The following is a 15,104-nucleotide window of genomic DNA, read 5'->3' as shown; positions in this document are numbered from 1 at the left end:
ATGCAGGAGGCCCTGGGGCACCCATTCAGGTTCTCCTGGAGGGGAGTGTGTTGGGATCCAGTTACCTGTGCCCTCCGAATGACTTCTGTAGGTGTGTTTAGTGACATGCTCAGCAAGTGTGAGAAGGATGGGCCGGTGCCAAAGGCCAAGCCCAGAAATGTTTCAGATTTTTCCTTTATGCCCCTGCAACCAAGCCCTGCTGCTCCAGCACATATAAGAGACCCAGGCTAGCGCTGCGGCATTCACCAGCCTGACCCCTCTTGCTTCTCTCTGACAGCTCGGAGCTCACTCTCCTCTCTCCAGCCATGATCTCCAGACAGCAGTGTGTCCGAGGCGGGTCCCAGGGCTTTAGCTGTGGCTCGGCCGTCGTCGGTGGGGGCAAGAGGGTTGCTTTCAGCTCAGCCTCCATGTCTGGGGGTGCAGGCCGTTGCTCCTCTGGGGGCTTTGGCAGCAGGAGCCTCTACAACCTTGGGGGAAACAAGAGCATCTCCATGAGCATGGCCGGATGCCGGCAAAGTGGCAGCTTTGGGGCTGGGGGAGGTTTTGGGGCTGGTGGCTTTGGTGCTGGTTTCGGCGCTGGCAGCTTTGGTGGTGGATTCGGGGGCTCGTTTGGTGGACGGGGTGGTCCTGGCTTCCCCGTCTGCCCTGCTGGGGGGATTCAGGAGGTCACCATCAATCAGAGCCTGCTGACCCCACTCCATGTGGAGATCGACCCCGAGATCCAGAAGGTCCGGACTGAGGAGCGAGAGCAGATCAAGACCCTCAACAACAAGTTTGCCTCCTTCATTGACAAGGTGAGCATCCCCTTGGCCAGATAAGGTGGCAGAAGCCAGGGTTCCTAGAGTCCCAGCATCTCAGGCCTGAGCCTGCCATGGAAAACCACTGAACTACTTGGGCCTCCATTTTCCAGCTGTTGGAGGGGAGTCAGTGTTCTGAGTCTCTTGTTTCATGGCAGGTGGGCTGTCACAGTAGCTCCGCATTTGGAGTTTTCTAGATGTGCTGTGTGATACTTGGGAAATCATTCAACTTTTCTGGGTCCAATCGCTCCAGCGATAAAGTGGGTTCATTGTTTCCCTCCTTTTTCTCAGATTTTGGTTTTAAAATAACACAGTTAATAATTTAATAATTAACTAACAATTGTAGTTCATACAATAATTTAACTGTCGGCATGTCTGTTGTAACAGAAGAAAACTGGGCTGGTTTCTCAAATAAAAAAGAGGCTGACTTCAATGGCAGAATCTAGGTCCCCTCCTGACTCTGGGAAAAATTGCTTATCTGGGTCTGTTTAAAGAGATGAGAGGATGGGTCTCTCCTGTTCTTTTTGTAGTCCAACTTCCTTTTGCATACAAGGTTAGAGATTCAAGTCCTCAAACTCAATTACAGTCAAGTATGATGGACGATAGCAAGCAGATTAGCCTCAGATTGCTGAGGCATCCAATGACTAATAACTGAATGGGTAAGTGTAGCACACTCAGTCAAGGATGCCCTGGGTCTCCATGCTTCAAAGTCTTAGTCCGCTTAGCGGTATGAGGCAAGAATGAACAATCTTGGAGTAGATTGTGTGGGATTGTTTGCTCTCCTTGCTAGTTTGAATAAACCAATAGTAGCTTAAAGAGGCTTTTTTGCAACTCTAGGGCATACAGATATAATAGCAAGACCAAAGGTTTGGTGCTTGTTTCATCTCACCTTTTTGGTTCAAATTGTGATCAGTTGCCCCTCTCTGCTTTTATTTCAATTCTGAAGCACATAAAGTGGAAAAGTCATGCTAAGCTGCTACCTTGATTTATTTGTCTAGATCTTTTCATAGAAAAAGGGAAAGTTCTGGAAAGTCCCCTTGCAGAATTGAATCTAGCTGAGACTCAGAATATGTCTAGGGCCTTGATCTTAGTTAAGTATCCTCAGCTGTACATACATTCACAGGGACATACCAAGTGCATTTATGAGTAAGCGTTTTTAAAAAATCTGCAGTGAATTTATTCCTTTTGGTATGGGTCTGAATCACTTTGAATGCAAGCACTCAGACTATAGGTGTATCCCCTAATTTTGTTTTATTTTATTATTTCATAGAGGTTCAGTGTTCTTAGCAATTCATCCCAGGGCCCCTGGATCCCTATACAGGAAGTTGTTCTTGCTACATGGTCAGGCCCTGCTGCTCTGTCTGTGCTCTGTTCTTCACAACCCACTGGGCCCATTTGTTGCCAGGAGCTCACAAGTGGGGATCACCATGTTGACCCAGTGATGGTTCCTGGAGTTGCAACATGATGGCCCTACTTGAATGGCTCTTGGGCCCCCTGTTTGACTTGGATTGAAGGGGTTGGTGTTGGCTGTGGCCAACTCTCCTGTCGAAGCTTCAGGCCCTCATTCTGTACCTTTTTGAAACACAGGTGCGATTCCTAGAGCAACAGAATAAGGTCCTGGAGACCAAGTGGAACCTCCTCCAGCAGCAGACGACCACCACATCCACCAAGAACCTGGAGCCCTTCTTTGAGGCCTACCTCAGTGCCCTCAGGAAGCAGCTGGATTCCTTGGTCAATGACAAAGGACGCTTGCAGTCTGAGCTGAAGACCATGCAGGACAGCGTGGAGGACTTCAAGACCAAGTACGTGGGGGAAGAAAGAGGGGATGCCATCTCACAAGTCTGCCCGGCCATGTCCCAGGCTTCCTGGGCTCCTTTCCGGTCATTTAGAATCCCAGGCTCTGAAGATTTCCCAAAGGTGTCAGGAAGGTCCTCTAGTCTACTCCCCTGTATCGCCACGGTTACATTTTAATGGGGTAAGGTCTAGTAATCCTAAATTCCCAAATATAAGATGAATGATACATTCAGAGAGCTGGGCTTGCCATATACAAACAAGATTAGTTCAAACAGATGAAAAATACAATACCATGATCAGAAGAATATAGGTTGTAGAGACAGATGGATTTGGATTAAATACTGATTCTTTCACTTGCTGTGTGACCTTGAGTAAGCTTCTTAACCTCTCTGAACCTCAGTTTCCTCATATTTAAATGGGGATAATAGTCCTACCTTATATGTTGAGAATAAATAAAATTAAATGAGGAAAAGAAAGCAGGTAGCAATGGACATATAATGAACATTCAATCCATAGTAGCTCTTATTATTATGCTGACTCATTATGGGTGCAGCTGAGAAGATACCAACACACTCTCTCAGTTCACTCTCACATGAAACAAAGAGAACTTCTATGGAAATAAAATCAAGCAGATCATTGCTGTTTTTCCCCCTCATATCTTATTTCTTGAAAACAGTCTTTTTAAAGTTTGGTTTTCACTTCTCTGAATAAAACTGGTTCTAGACTGGTACCTCATGCCTGGTCATTAGTCAATAAATGTAGGTTGAATGAATATTTGTATGAAATGGGGAAATGTAGCCAATTAGCTGGATAGTTCCAAATAGATGTTTGAAAGGAGTAGCAGGTTGTTGAGAAAAACTAGCTCACTGTGGGGTTCCTGTCTTTTCCTTTCCATCTCCACTCCAGGTATGAAGAGGAGATCAACAAACGCACAGCTGCTGAGAATGACTTTGTGGTGCTCAAGAAGGTAGGGGATAAAGGAGGCTGGGAAAGTGCAGTGAGCACACCCTTCCCTCGGGAGTGGTCTTTGGCTGGAATCATGGGGTTGGTCCGTCTCTGCCTCATCTCCACCACATTTGATTCTATCCAGATCTAACTGAACCAGGTCCTAAGGAATTAAGGCTGGGAAAAAACCCTGTTTAAATAACTAACATCCATGTCTGCAGATGGCTTTAGAGACAGAATATGTCAAATGGCTTCGTTCCTCACTACCTCACCTGGTGCTGAGAAGCCTTTCTGTGTCACTTAACATCTGCTGCCCCCTGTTATAATTACTGTAGCGCATCTCTTCTCCCCACTCGTCCTCTGTAGGATGTGGATGCTGCCTACATGAACAAGGTGGAGTTGGAGGCCAAGGTGGATGCCCTTAATGATGAGATCAACTTCCTGAGGGTCCTCTATGCTGCGGTGAGGACTCCATCGCCCCCTCTATTCAGGGAAGGGAATCCTCTATCTATGAGGCTGCTGGTTGGAGTTCACAGTTCTTTGAAAGGACTCTAACTCTTTACTTCAGGGAGGTGGGTTCTCAGCAAGGTCATGGATAGAAAGAGGTAATGTGAGAGGTTCTTAAAACCAGATGTCTTAGAAGAGGTGATTAGATCTAAAGATTGCATGGGATAGAATTTATTGCCATTTAGCATTTCTCTAGTGAAATGAATCTATTCCATTTTCTTTCATCCAATGAACTTGCTGCCCACTGACATGGATTGGCTGATAGTCCCTGGGGAGCAGTAAGGACTCCAAACATTGCTTTCCTGTCTTGAAATGTCACAACCACTTGATTTATATAGAGAAATTTGCCCCACCACATTGGGAATGCTGACTCTGCTTCCATCTGAGCCTGTGGCATGGCCATTTCTGTGACGACAGCAGATTTCTGGTCTCAGATAAGGGAAGGCTCTCCAGGTGGCCTGATGTGAGACATTTTCCCTGTAGGAGCTGTCCCAGATGCAGAGCCACGTCAGTGACACTTCTGTGGTCCTGTCCATGGACAACAACCGCTGCCTGGACCTGGACAGCATCATCGCTGAAGTCAAGGCCCAATATGAGGAGATCGCTCAGAAGAGCAAGGCCGAGGCTGAGGCCCTGTACCAGAGCAAGGTGGGTCCTGAAGATTTCTCAGGAGTTGGGAGTGGCTTCTGGGGCTTTGCTTTTGATGTCTGTGAGCAGGCGATTATCAGCTCGAGTCCAAGAGAAGTCAGAGATGAACTGATTCTTTGAGGTCTGATTTGAGATTATGTGACATTTTGTTTTATTCCTTCCACCTGTGGCAATTCTTGCTGGGATGACCTGAGAATAGACCCTACTCAGACACCTCTGACCCCTGGTTCCCTGGGTCTCTTGGGTCTTAGTTCCAGCAGCTCCAGACCTCAGTTGACCAATATGGTGACAACCTGAAGAACACCAAGAGTGAGATTGCAGAGCTCAACAGGATGATCCAGAGGCTGCGGTCTGAGATTGAGAACGTCAAGAAGCAGGTAAGTGTCACCTCCTTCCAGCTGCAGTACAGGGCCGGGGCCTAACAGATGTCTCTACAGGAGATGAGCAGATAAGGCATCAGGCCAGAAGATCCTGAGCTTGTCTGCAGAGGATTTGTAGCTCTTTACATAAGCCATACCCAGATCTTCTCAGCAGTCTCCTAGTTAACATGACATGCCAGCCCAGGAAATGAGATTTCTTGGCTCTTTTTCATTGGTTTTTGCTCTTTAACCAGTCTGGTGGGGGCATTGGTGGGCCCTGGCTGGAGTGGATGAAATGCATAAGAAGGTGCATCAGGGAAGGTGGGGAGAAGGACAGACAAACCCTGACATGTTAAGTCCAGAAAACAGGAGAGGGGACAGATGTAGAGGTCTTGACAGCAGGACACTGACGATTGTCTGTCTCATGCCCTTGTCTACAGTGTCAGACTCTGCAGGCCTCCGTGGCTGATGCTGAGCAGCGTGGGGACCTGGCCCTGAAAGATGCCTACAGCAAGCGCGCAGAGCTGGAGGCTGCACTGAAGAAGGCCAAGGAGGAGCTGACCCGGATGCTGCGGGAGTACCAGGAGCTCATGAGTGTGAAGCTGGCCCTGGACATTGAGATTGCCACCTACCGCAAGCTGCTGGAGGGCGAGGAGTGCCGGTGAGGAGGGGAACGCAGGGCGGGAACATGAGGAATGGAGAGGTCTGGGGCCATGGCAGGTCCGGGGCACTTCTGTGGGGCCACCTGCTTCAATGCTGCTCTGGTGCATTATGAACAAGCACAATATTAGATAATAGGTTCAGAGTCAGGCCTTAAATTTTTCTTAACAATGGGAAAGATGCTCTACACCTGCTTATTGAATGAAGTCTGGCTCTGGGCTCTGCTGTGGCTCATTGCTCTTTCTCTCTCCCACAGAATGTCTGGAGAATGCCAGAATGCTGTGAGCATCTGTAAGTACCTTTGTTTCCTGCCGTGCCCATTTGTTCACCCTGGTTTGAGCTGCAACTCTTGGTTGCCCGCATTGTTGGAATAACCGTGTCCTTTGCTTCTCTCCCACAGCCGTGGTTGGTGGTGCTGCCAGCGCAGGAGGCATTGGTGGAGGATTAGGAAGCTGCTCTGGGTTTGGCCTGGGCGGTGGCTTTGGCTCTGGCTCTGGAAGCGGCTATGGGTTTGGTGCTTCCAGCAGCAAGATCATCTCTTCCACCACCCTGACCAAGAGATCCCACCGATAGAGGAGATGAGGTCCCTGCAGCCCCCTGAGCCCAGCTGGGCCCAGTCTTGGTGTCTCTGTGCTCCCTTCACCTCCACCTTCACGCTACCTTTCTGGGACTCATCTTACCAGTGTCACCTCAGTGCCAGGGTATGGACTCTGCCCTTTTGGAGTTTGGTAGTTTCTTCTTAATGTGGGCTTGGTGACTTATCTGGAATGGGAAGGTTGTCAGCCGACTCTTCACCCGACATGGACAGAGGAGAACACAATCACACGCTTCATCTTCAGAATAATTTGGATCGTATATGTGCCCTCCCAGCCCAGTGCCATCTCCTACCAGATCCCAGATATCTCTCTACATCAGGACCAACTCCTCCATCACTTGGCAGCAACTGGCCCTGCAAGGTCAGGACAAGAACCACTCAGTGTCCCATCCAGCTCTTCTCCTTCCTTCTATCCAGCTATGGGTGAATTTTCAATAAAATGCTTTTGTCATTCACTCTGAGCAATAGTTCTTGTTCAATAGGAAGAAGTCTTCCGAATTCAGGTGAAAGTGAAGGAAGCTGGGGCTTGAGGGGTCTGTCTGTGTAGATCAAGGTCATCAGTTAATTTTTCAGGTTTCTCCTTTTAAAATACTCAGATTATTGAGGGAGAAGTGTATGGAGCCTGAAGGCTGCATTCAGAATAGAGGCACAGACTCAAAACAATCAACAATTATACAAAGATAAACCATTGTAGGGAATCAGGGCTGGGCCATCTCAGTGCTGAGCCTGTAGTGAACCTGGAGGGAAGGGGTCCAAATCTGGGAGGTGTTGGGTGTAGGAATGGCATGAAGAAAGGCAGTCAGGAGTCTATGGAATAATTGGGTGTTTATACTCAGTCTATCTAGCAAGGCCTCCCTAGTTACGAAATTCCATGTGTGGGCCTAAATCCCACCAGACCAGCAAGGCTTTCAGAAACTTGTTCTAAGAATCAACATGGTCATAGTTGTTGGATGGAGGAGTGAAAGCTTGTCCTCTTCACAGAGCTTTGGTGCTGTGCCCCCTTCTCCAGCTCCTCAGGTGACTGTGTGATGATGCAAGAGTGGGGTCAGGGGGCGAGCAGTAGAGGGTGAATCTGTCTGATGGGTAAGCCCTGGAGATTCCTGTTGGTAAAAGGCAGAATGGGGGTGAGGGCACTCAGAGGTGGAGGTTTGGGCATAGCTTTTGTGGACACCCTGTTTCTATATTGGACCAATTCCAGGATACCTGGAGCAGCATAATCTTCCCTTCACTAGAGAAAGATTGCATAGCTCCCCATGTGCAGTCTGACACTCATTCCCTTGGTCACCCAATTGGTGCCTCACACCTTTGACTCCAGGGACATTCACTCAGACTCCAATCCCTCCAGCGTAGTGCCCACGGGGCCCTGATTGTGTGCACATAGAAGGCACACAGTTTGCTCAGGGCCCGTCCTTGCCCAAGGGGACTTCACACAGACCTGGAGGTAGGCTCAGGGCAGCAGGGGTGGAGCAGCAAAGGGTTAATCTGGGCTCCCGGGCTGAAGCCTTTTGCCAGGAGCAGCCACTCCCTGGGCAGGACTCCTTGGTTCTTCAAAAACCCTGCCCTAATCTCCTCATTGTCTCAGGGGCTCACCCCAAGTGTCAGAACAGGAAGTTTTTGACTTCTTCCCACCACTGCACCCCTCCCCTGGGAAAATGCTGAACTGGTTCTTTTCTGAGTTTCTGGGGTGCCTACAAGGAGAGGAGTCAGGGGTTGGAACAAAGGGAGAAACTTCTCAAGTTCACCCACCAGGAAGTTGCAGGTTGTGATGGACCACATCGAGAGGTCAGGGGTGGTGGTGGTGGTAGTTGTTGGGCAGGTTAATGAATTAGTCATGTCCTCTGAGCAAGCGAAGACTGAGAGAAACCACCCCTAGTGCCATTGCTAGGTCGCTAGGTTTTATATTTGTAGGTATGTGGCTATGTGAGTGTTTTTTATTTATTTATACAAGAAGATTCCTATTTTACAAAAAAAAAAAAAAGAAATAACATTCATGTTTTCTCTATTTCCACAGTCCAAGGCAGTGGATCCTGGTCATGAGCCATAGGTTTGAAACTGGGTGGCTAATTGAAGGGAATTATTTGGGGAGAAAATCCACTTCTGAGATAATTGGTGCCACCCTTCCCTCAGACCTCTTAAATTGAATTCTGGCCAGTTCTTTGTGTTCAGGGGAACTGCATTACCTGCTCCTCGGGAGCCCCTCCCCCCCACCCCCACCCGCCAATGCTTTACCTTGAAGTATACTTAAATCACTTATCGCATCATAATGTGAGTTGGGAAATCTTTAACTCAGTTTATTTGATTCATCTTCCCTGATCCCTGCTCTCCAAGCTCTTGACTTCTGGTCATGGCTGAAACCTCACCCTTGGTTTGGCTCGGGCTCCTGGCTCCCAAGAAATGACCACATTTGCACAGGTCCCTCTGCCTTTACCAAAACCCTCTGTTCTGGGTCTAACCTTCTCAGTTTCAGCAAATTGTCCCTCCCTTGCTGCTAGTAAAACCAGAATGTTATAGCAAAGAGGAGTTTATTAGTGTTGTCCTACTGTCCTACTGTGGGATTTTGGTTTAGCTTATTGTTGGGACCCAGGCTTTGGATTCAAAGACCTTGGAATATGTCCATTATTATTCTTGGGTGGATGCTCAAGGTCTAGCTACCTGGGGAAATAACTGAGGGAGCTGTTCCCCCTTTGTGAACCTCTAGGGCATGGTACTAGTGGGCCAGCCCAGGACAAAGGGGGCTTCATGCAGGTGGCATTTAAGGACATGTAAGCCTGGGTGCTAGAGGTGGAGAAAAGTGATCTGACAGATAGCAGGATTCTATTTTATTTTTCAATTATAGTTTACATTCAATATTATTATTACTATAATTAAAAAATATTTTTATTGATTTCAGAGAGGAAGGGAAAGGGAAAGAGAGATAAAAACATCAATGATGAGAGAGAATCATTGATCAGCTGCCTCCTGCGCACTCTACACTGGGTGGGGATCAAGCCTGGACCTCCTGCACACCCCAAACTGGGGATTGAGCCCACAATCTGGGCATGTGCCCTGCCTGGGAATTGAACCATGACCTCCTGGTTCATAGGTAGATGCTTAACCACTGGGCCACACTGGCCAGGCTATATTCAATGTTATTGAGAACAGGATTCTAATCTCCTCTAAGAGGAAGTCCTTTTTTTTTCTAGGAAGCCTCCCAGAGTGGCTCCGCCTTATTGGCTCACTCTGTTGTTCTGCCACCCACAGGCCTCTTCAGGCCTCATTCTGATCACTCTCCCTTCCCTGTGAGGTGTCTACAGCATTTCCTTCATCAGACTGGGAGCTCCTTTGTCTGCAAATCCATCAAAAGCTTCAGCTCGACAAGCATCACACAGGAGTCCTCGCCCTGAGGAGGATATAGTTCTATGTGAATATGTGTGCATGGGTATGGGGAGCACTGGGGAAGCAGACATTAAATACAGATTTTTCCTACTTTCAGGAAAGAGAGTGATAGTAGATGTAAATACTGAGGCTCTGGCAGACCAAGGGAGAAGCATTTACTTTTTCCTAGGGATTCAAGGAAGGCTCCCTGGAGAGGTGACACCTCCGATAAATCTTGGAGCCTGAGAAGTAGTCAGCCAGGTGAAAGGGGTATAGACTTGGGGTTGAGGTGAGAGGTGCAGGTGTGCAGGGGAGAAGGGTGCTCTAGACAGCATGAATACCAGAGTAAAGGCAGGGAAGGATGGCCCAGCGCAGTATATCTATGAACCCAAAGCAATTTAGCATCTCTCAAGACTAAGAGCGGGGGAGTGGTGGGAGGGGAGGCTGAAGAGGTAGGTCTAGGCCACGCTTGGAGGACCATTTGGTCCAATTCGTTTGGGGCTTGGGCTTCATGTTCCAAGACTGAATAAGCTCAGGACAAGGCATGTGTGAGAGAACAAGCTCTGAAAGAGTTGAAGAGAGGACTCTGGGTCACCTGCTTTCAGGATGTGGCCTTTAGGTCCTTGATGGGCTTTGGACACATGTCTGGGAACTGCCCCTACACCTCACTCCCCTTCTACGGAGCGGTAATGCTGAGCCTTGCAGGTGCTCTACTTCTTTTTCTCTCTTGTTTACTATGAGAGATGTTCTCAGGGACTAGGAGATTTATTGCCATTCCGTGGTCTCCTGGAAGAATCATTTCCCTCAGAATGACATCATCCCTTCAATAATTGTTGCCTACCTTCCATGGGCTAGGGCAGTGATGGCGAAGCTTTTGAGCTCGGTGTGTCAGCATTTTGAAAAACCCTAACTTAACTCTGGTGCCGTGTCACATATAGAATTTTTTTGATATTTGCAACCATAGTAAAACAAAGACTTATATTTTTGATATTTATTTTATATATTTAAATGCCATTTAACAAAGAAAAATCAACCAAAAAAATGAGTTCGTGTGTCACCTCTGACACGTGTGTCATAGGTTCGCCATCACTGGGCTAGGGGCTGTGAATCACTGTTTCTAAATCTCCCTAGATTACTTACACAATATCTCATGGTCATCTTATTTCCTACCATGACCACACCCTCTGCATTAAGTCCAAGTGGAATCCCTTAGATTCTCCAGTGGAGGGAGTGAGATCTGTGCTTTTCAAACCATTGCATGGTAAAATTAATGTATATTTCCTTTTAACTTTCTCTTCCTCAGGTCAAATGATTACCTAATTTTTCCTCCCCCTCTCTTACCCTTTGTCTCAAGTAACTTATTTAATAACTCCCTGTTATTAAGCCTTGCAATGAGGACAAGATGAGCTTTCTGCTACTACAACCACTGGGTTGAGGAGGCACAGCAGACAGACAGGATTCAGCACAATGATGGGGTGAGCTCCTGGCCACAGAGGAATCTTACATAAATGAAGGCTTCCTCAGGGCAAGCCTCACCTTTTGTTTCATTGTCCTGTTTATCTTTTCTGCAGTGCTCTGTGGCTGCTGTTCCTTCTTCTTACAGCAGGAAGTGGAAGTGAGTTGCTTGAAACTGGAAGACAAGTGTTGCCCTAGAAGATAAGGAATGTGGTATGGTCTCCACACATTCTCCCCAACCCCTGTGGTCAAACGTCCATACAACAGCTAGGCTTATTTATTTATTTATTTTAATTTTAAGAATGTACTTTATACAAAAAAACCCCAGTTCATATGGAAAGAAATCTACAGACATCTGAGGATAAAAAAGCTTTTTAAAACATTCTTTTAAAAAATTATCCAAGCCCGGTTGGCATGGCTCAGTGGTTGAGTATTGACCTATGAACCAGGAGATCACAGTTTGATTCCTGACAGAATCATCAGGGCACATGGGAAGTGTGCAGATGGCAGTCAATCGATGATTTTCTCTCATCATTGATGTTTCTGTCTCTCTCTTCCTCTCCCTCCCTCTCTGAAATCAATAAAAATATTTTAAAAAATTTATCCAATATATAATATTGAACTTACTATTGAGATGTTGCTCTCAGTAAAACAAGTAATTAGCAGACCACAGCAAAATATCCTATCTAATAAAAGAGAAACATGCAAATTGACCATAACCCTGACACCCTTCCCATTGGCTAATCAGCATATCCTTATGCAAATTAACTGCCAACCAAGATGGCGGCTGGCAGCCAGGCACTGAAGCGAACAGGAGGCTTGCTTGCTCCAGTGATGGAGGAAGCCAAGGTTCCCTGCCTGCCGCTGCCGGCCTCTGAGCTTGCACTCTAAGAAACAATGTTGCAAGTATAGAAGCTAAACAAACTCCAGAAACCTGCGTTCAGCCAGCAGGGCTTCAGCCAGCAGGACCGCAACAGTGTTTCAATTATAGAACCCAAACAAACCCAGTACCTGCTTTCAGCAGCCGAGGTCTCAGAGCTGCAGCCAAGCCTCAGAGCTAAAGCCGGCTCTCAGCTCCAGTGACAGCCATAGAAGGTAAATAAATCCCAGAATAAAAGAAAAAAGAAAAAAAGGAGAGGTTGGGAGCTTCAGTCGCCTGCCAGCCTGAAAACGGCCCTCAGCCCCTCACCCATACTGGCCAGGCACCCCAGTGGGGACCCCCACCCTGAAGGGGGTGTGACCAGCTGCAAACAGCCATCATCCCCTCACCCAGACTGGCCAGGCACCCCAGTGGGGACCCCCACCCCGAAGCAACAAGATGGCGGCTAATTTGCATACTGAAGGCGGGCGCAGCGGGCAAGGCTGTCCGCGGTCTGGGACCCGGATCTGTGACCTGCCGAGCAGGGGGCAGTGCTTGAGGCTGTCCGCGGTCTGGGACCCGGATCCGTGACCTGGCGGGCAGGGGGCAGTGCTTGAGGCTGTCCGTGGTCCGGACCCGGATCAGTGACCTGGCGGGTGGGGGGCAGTGCTTGACGCTTTCCGTGGTCCTGGGACCCGGATTTGTGACCCTGCCGGGCGGGGGGCAGTGCTTGAGGCTGTCCCTGGACCAAGACACGGATCTGTGACCCTGCCGGGCGGGGGGGCAGTGCTTGAGGCTGTCCGCGGTCCCGGGACCCAGATCCGTGACCCTTCAGCTCGCACAGGGGCGGATCGGCCGGGGTTGGGCAGGGCAGGACGCCTGGCTTCCGCCCAGCCCTATTCACTCTGGGCAGGTGAGCAGCGCAGAGAGCTCTGGACAGGGGAGGCAGGCCTGCGGAGGGCGGCCTGTACCCCCCACATGGCGGTGGTGACAGCTGTGAGCTCATCAAGCGGAGCCTGCAGGCTTAGCTGAAGTAGTGCCTGCAGGCCATCAGCGCCCAGGAGTGGCTGCGCAAGATCCACCTCCTGGCCCAGAAGGTGCAGGATCGCAGGGATAGCCACCGTGGCGGGCCAGACTGACATCCTCCTGGCCGCACCACGGGGGTTTGTGGATCTGCAAAGCCAGAGGCCTCTGGTGTGCACATCCCTCCCCTGGCGTGCGAACATCCCCCAGCACACTGTCACCCTCCCACGCCTGCAACAGTTGCAAACCAAGGCGTGCACAAGTTCTCCCCGCCTCTCCACCACACTTCCATCAACCCGGCATGCTTAACACCCCCACAGGATGTGCACACATCCCCTCTGATGCGCTCACGTCCTTTGGAGAGTGTCTGGGTGTTCTGGGTGCTGAGGGTGGGCACCTGTGAGATGACAGTGAGAGGGCGGAGTGGTGATGCCCTGTTCCCACGGAGGCCAGTGCAGCTACGAGATCACCTCTGGGGGGTTAATGCAGGTGCTGAGGCAGGAGCAAGTGCAGATAGACACACCTGGTGGGCATGGGCGGCCCTCGCTGAGGTGCCTTTGGTCAGCGTTCAAGATCAAGAACCCAGAGGCGGAGAGGAATTCCGTCCTCTCAGTGAAACAGTGGGATAGTTGGGGCGACTGTAGAGGAGGAATGTGCACTTTGGGTGCCAGCACCCATGAGCGAAGGCTGCCCTGACTGAGCCTCGCTTGCTTGGTGTCTAGCTCACTCCTGCCGGGCAGTGCATGACAGGATGTGCTTTTCCGAATTAATGAGAGAAAACGTTGATTCTCCTCCTGCCCACAAAGGTGGAAAGTGAAGTGGGGAGACATGTGGGGAGTGAGCGAGGTTCCCTGTCTGGGGGTTCCAAATCTGCTGTTGGTTTATTTCACCGCTGACTAGAGATATACAGGGTGTCCTCCCAAAATGTATACACACTTTGAATACCTACTAATTCCAATGGTTTTAAGCATAAGAAAGAACAACAATGGAGCTGTTATCTGTTAAAAGTGTGGGCACAAACAGGTAGTTGGACATTCCCTGAGGGGTCTCAGATTGGAGAGGGTGAAGGCCAGACTGAGGGACCCCTTTCCCCTGCCACCCTAGTGCATGAATTTTGTGCACCAGGCTACTAGTACACAATATAGAAAGAAATAGCATTCTACTTCCCAGTACTACCCAGGAAAAGTTCTCACGGCCTTTGTAGCAGGAGCAAAGAATCCCTGACCCTGTGTGTCACAGGCTGGTGGACACTGGCCTGGACTCCCAGGAGCTGTGTGCAAGGCAGGAGGGTGAGGGGCCTGAGCCCAGCTACAGAAAAGAAGGGGTCCTACAGAGTGTCTGAGTGGGGGCTCAGCATTTCATAATTACTCCTGTTTCCAACCCCACTCCACCCCACTCCACCCTAACCAGGACAATATATATAAAAGCCTAAGAGATCGTTCGACGGAATGAACAGAAGGATCAGAACGACTGGTCGACCAGTCGCTATGATGCACACTGACCACCAGGGGGCAGATGCTCAATGCAGGAGCTGCCCCCTGGTGGTCAGTGCACTCCCACAGCCAACCTCCCATGGCTAGCCAACCTCCCCTGGTCCCTTCCCCCCACCCCCTCTGCCCCTGCCCTCCCCCCTCCCCCGCCCCCGCCCCCGCCGCTGGCAAACCTCCCTTGGTCCCTCCCCCCTGTCTGGCAGGCCCCGGCCAGCCTGGCCCTGATCCAGACAGGGCGAGATGGCCCTGATAGGCCCTGATCGCCAGCCAGGCCTAGGGATCCCACCCATGCACAAATTTCATGCACTGGTCCCCTAGTTTCTACATAGTTTAAATAAAACCCCTGGTGCAGAATGAGGAAAAGAGACTAGCAGGAGATAGCCCCTGTAAATGTCTGTTTAGTAAAAGCTAACAAAGTAGAGAGGGATAAACCCTGGGGCTTCCGGAATGCAGTGGCCTGCGGACAGCGCTCTGGTCATCACTGCAGTGAGGATATTGAACTTGGCTGAGCATGCAGAGGGCTTTCCTCCTGGCCTCACAGCACTGTCCAGGAACCAAGACTGTGACTGAGCCTTGCTGTGTGAGAAGAAACCAGGTCCCTGTTTTCTTTTTTGGTGG

At 49.6% G+C, this 15,104-nt stretch overlaps 1 protein-coding gene across 1 annotated transcript; it reads left to right on the top strand.

Annotated features, from left to right (window-relative positions):
- Window positions 1-269: 269 nt before the first annotated feature.
- On the top strand, window positions 270-6,760 carry KRT4 (keratin 4). The gene is made up of 9 exons (XM_006095704.3): window positions 270-794; window positions 2,385-2,599; window positions 3,498-3,558; window positions 3,903-3,998; window positions 4,527-4,691; window positions 4,943-5,068; window positions 5,491-5,711; window positions 5,967-6,001; window positions 6,111-6,760. Exons 1-9 carry the CDS (start codon window positions 306-308, stop codon window positions 6,281-6,283), a joined length of 1,581 nt encoding a protein of 526 aa, XP_006095766.2. The 5' UTR covers window positions 270-305; the 3' UTR covers window positions 6,284-6,760.
- The last annotated feature ends 8,344 nt before the right edge of the window (window positions 6,761-15,104 follow it).

The sequence above is a fragment of the Myotis lucifugus genome, unplaced genomic scaffold (genome assembly GCF_000147115.1).
Source record: "Myotis lucifugus unplaced genomic scaffold, Myoluc2.0 scaffold_160, whole genome shotgun sequence".
NCBI classification, from domain to species: domain Eukaryota; kingdom Metazoa; phylum Chordata; class Mammalia; order Chiroptera; family Vespertilionidae; genus Myotis; species Myotis lucifugus.
Note: the sequence above shows the minus strand (reverse complement) of the source record. Positions and strands in the feature narration are given on the sequence as shown.

Excerpts from the sequence above, each read along its gene's own strand:
- KRT4 (XM_006095704.3), top strand. The coding sequence starts at position 306 with ATGATCTCCAGACAGCAGTGTGTCCGAGGCGGGTCCCAGGGCTTTAGC. Across the intron at positions 5,069-5,490 it reads TTGAGAACGTCAAGAAGCAG|TGTCAGACTCTGCAGGCCTC; the intron begins GTAAGTGTCACC and ends CCTTGTCTACAG. Across the intron at positions 6,002-6,110 it reads CCAGAATGCTGTGAGCATCT|CCGTGGTTGGTGGTGCTGCC; the intron begins GTAAGTACCTTT and ends TCTCTCCCACAG.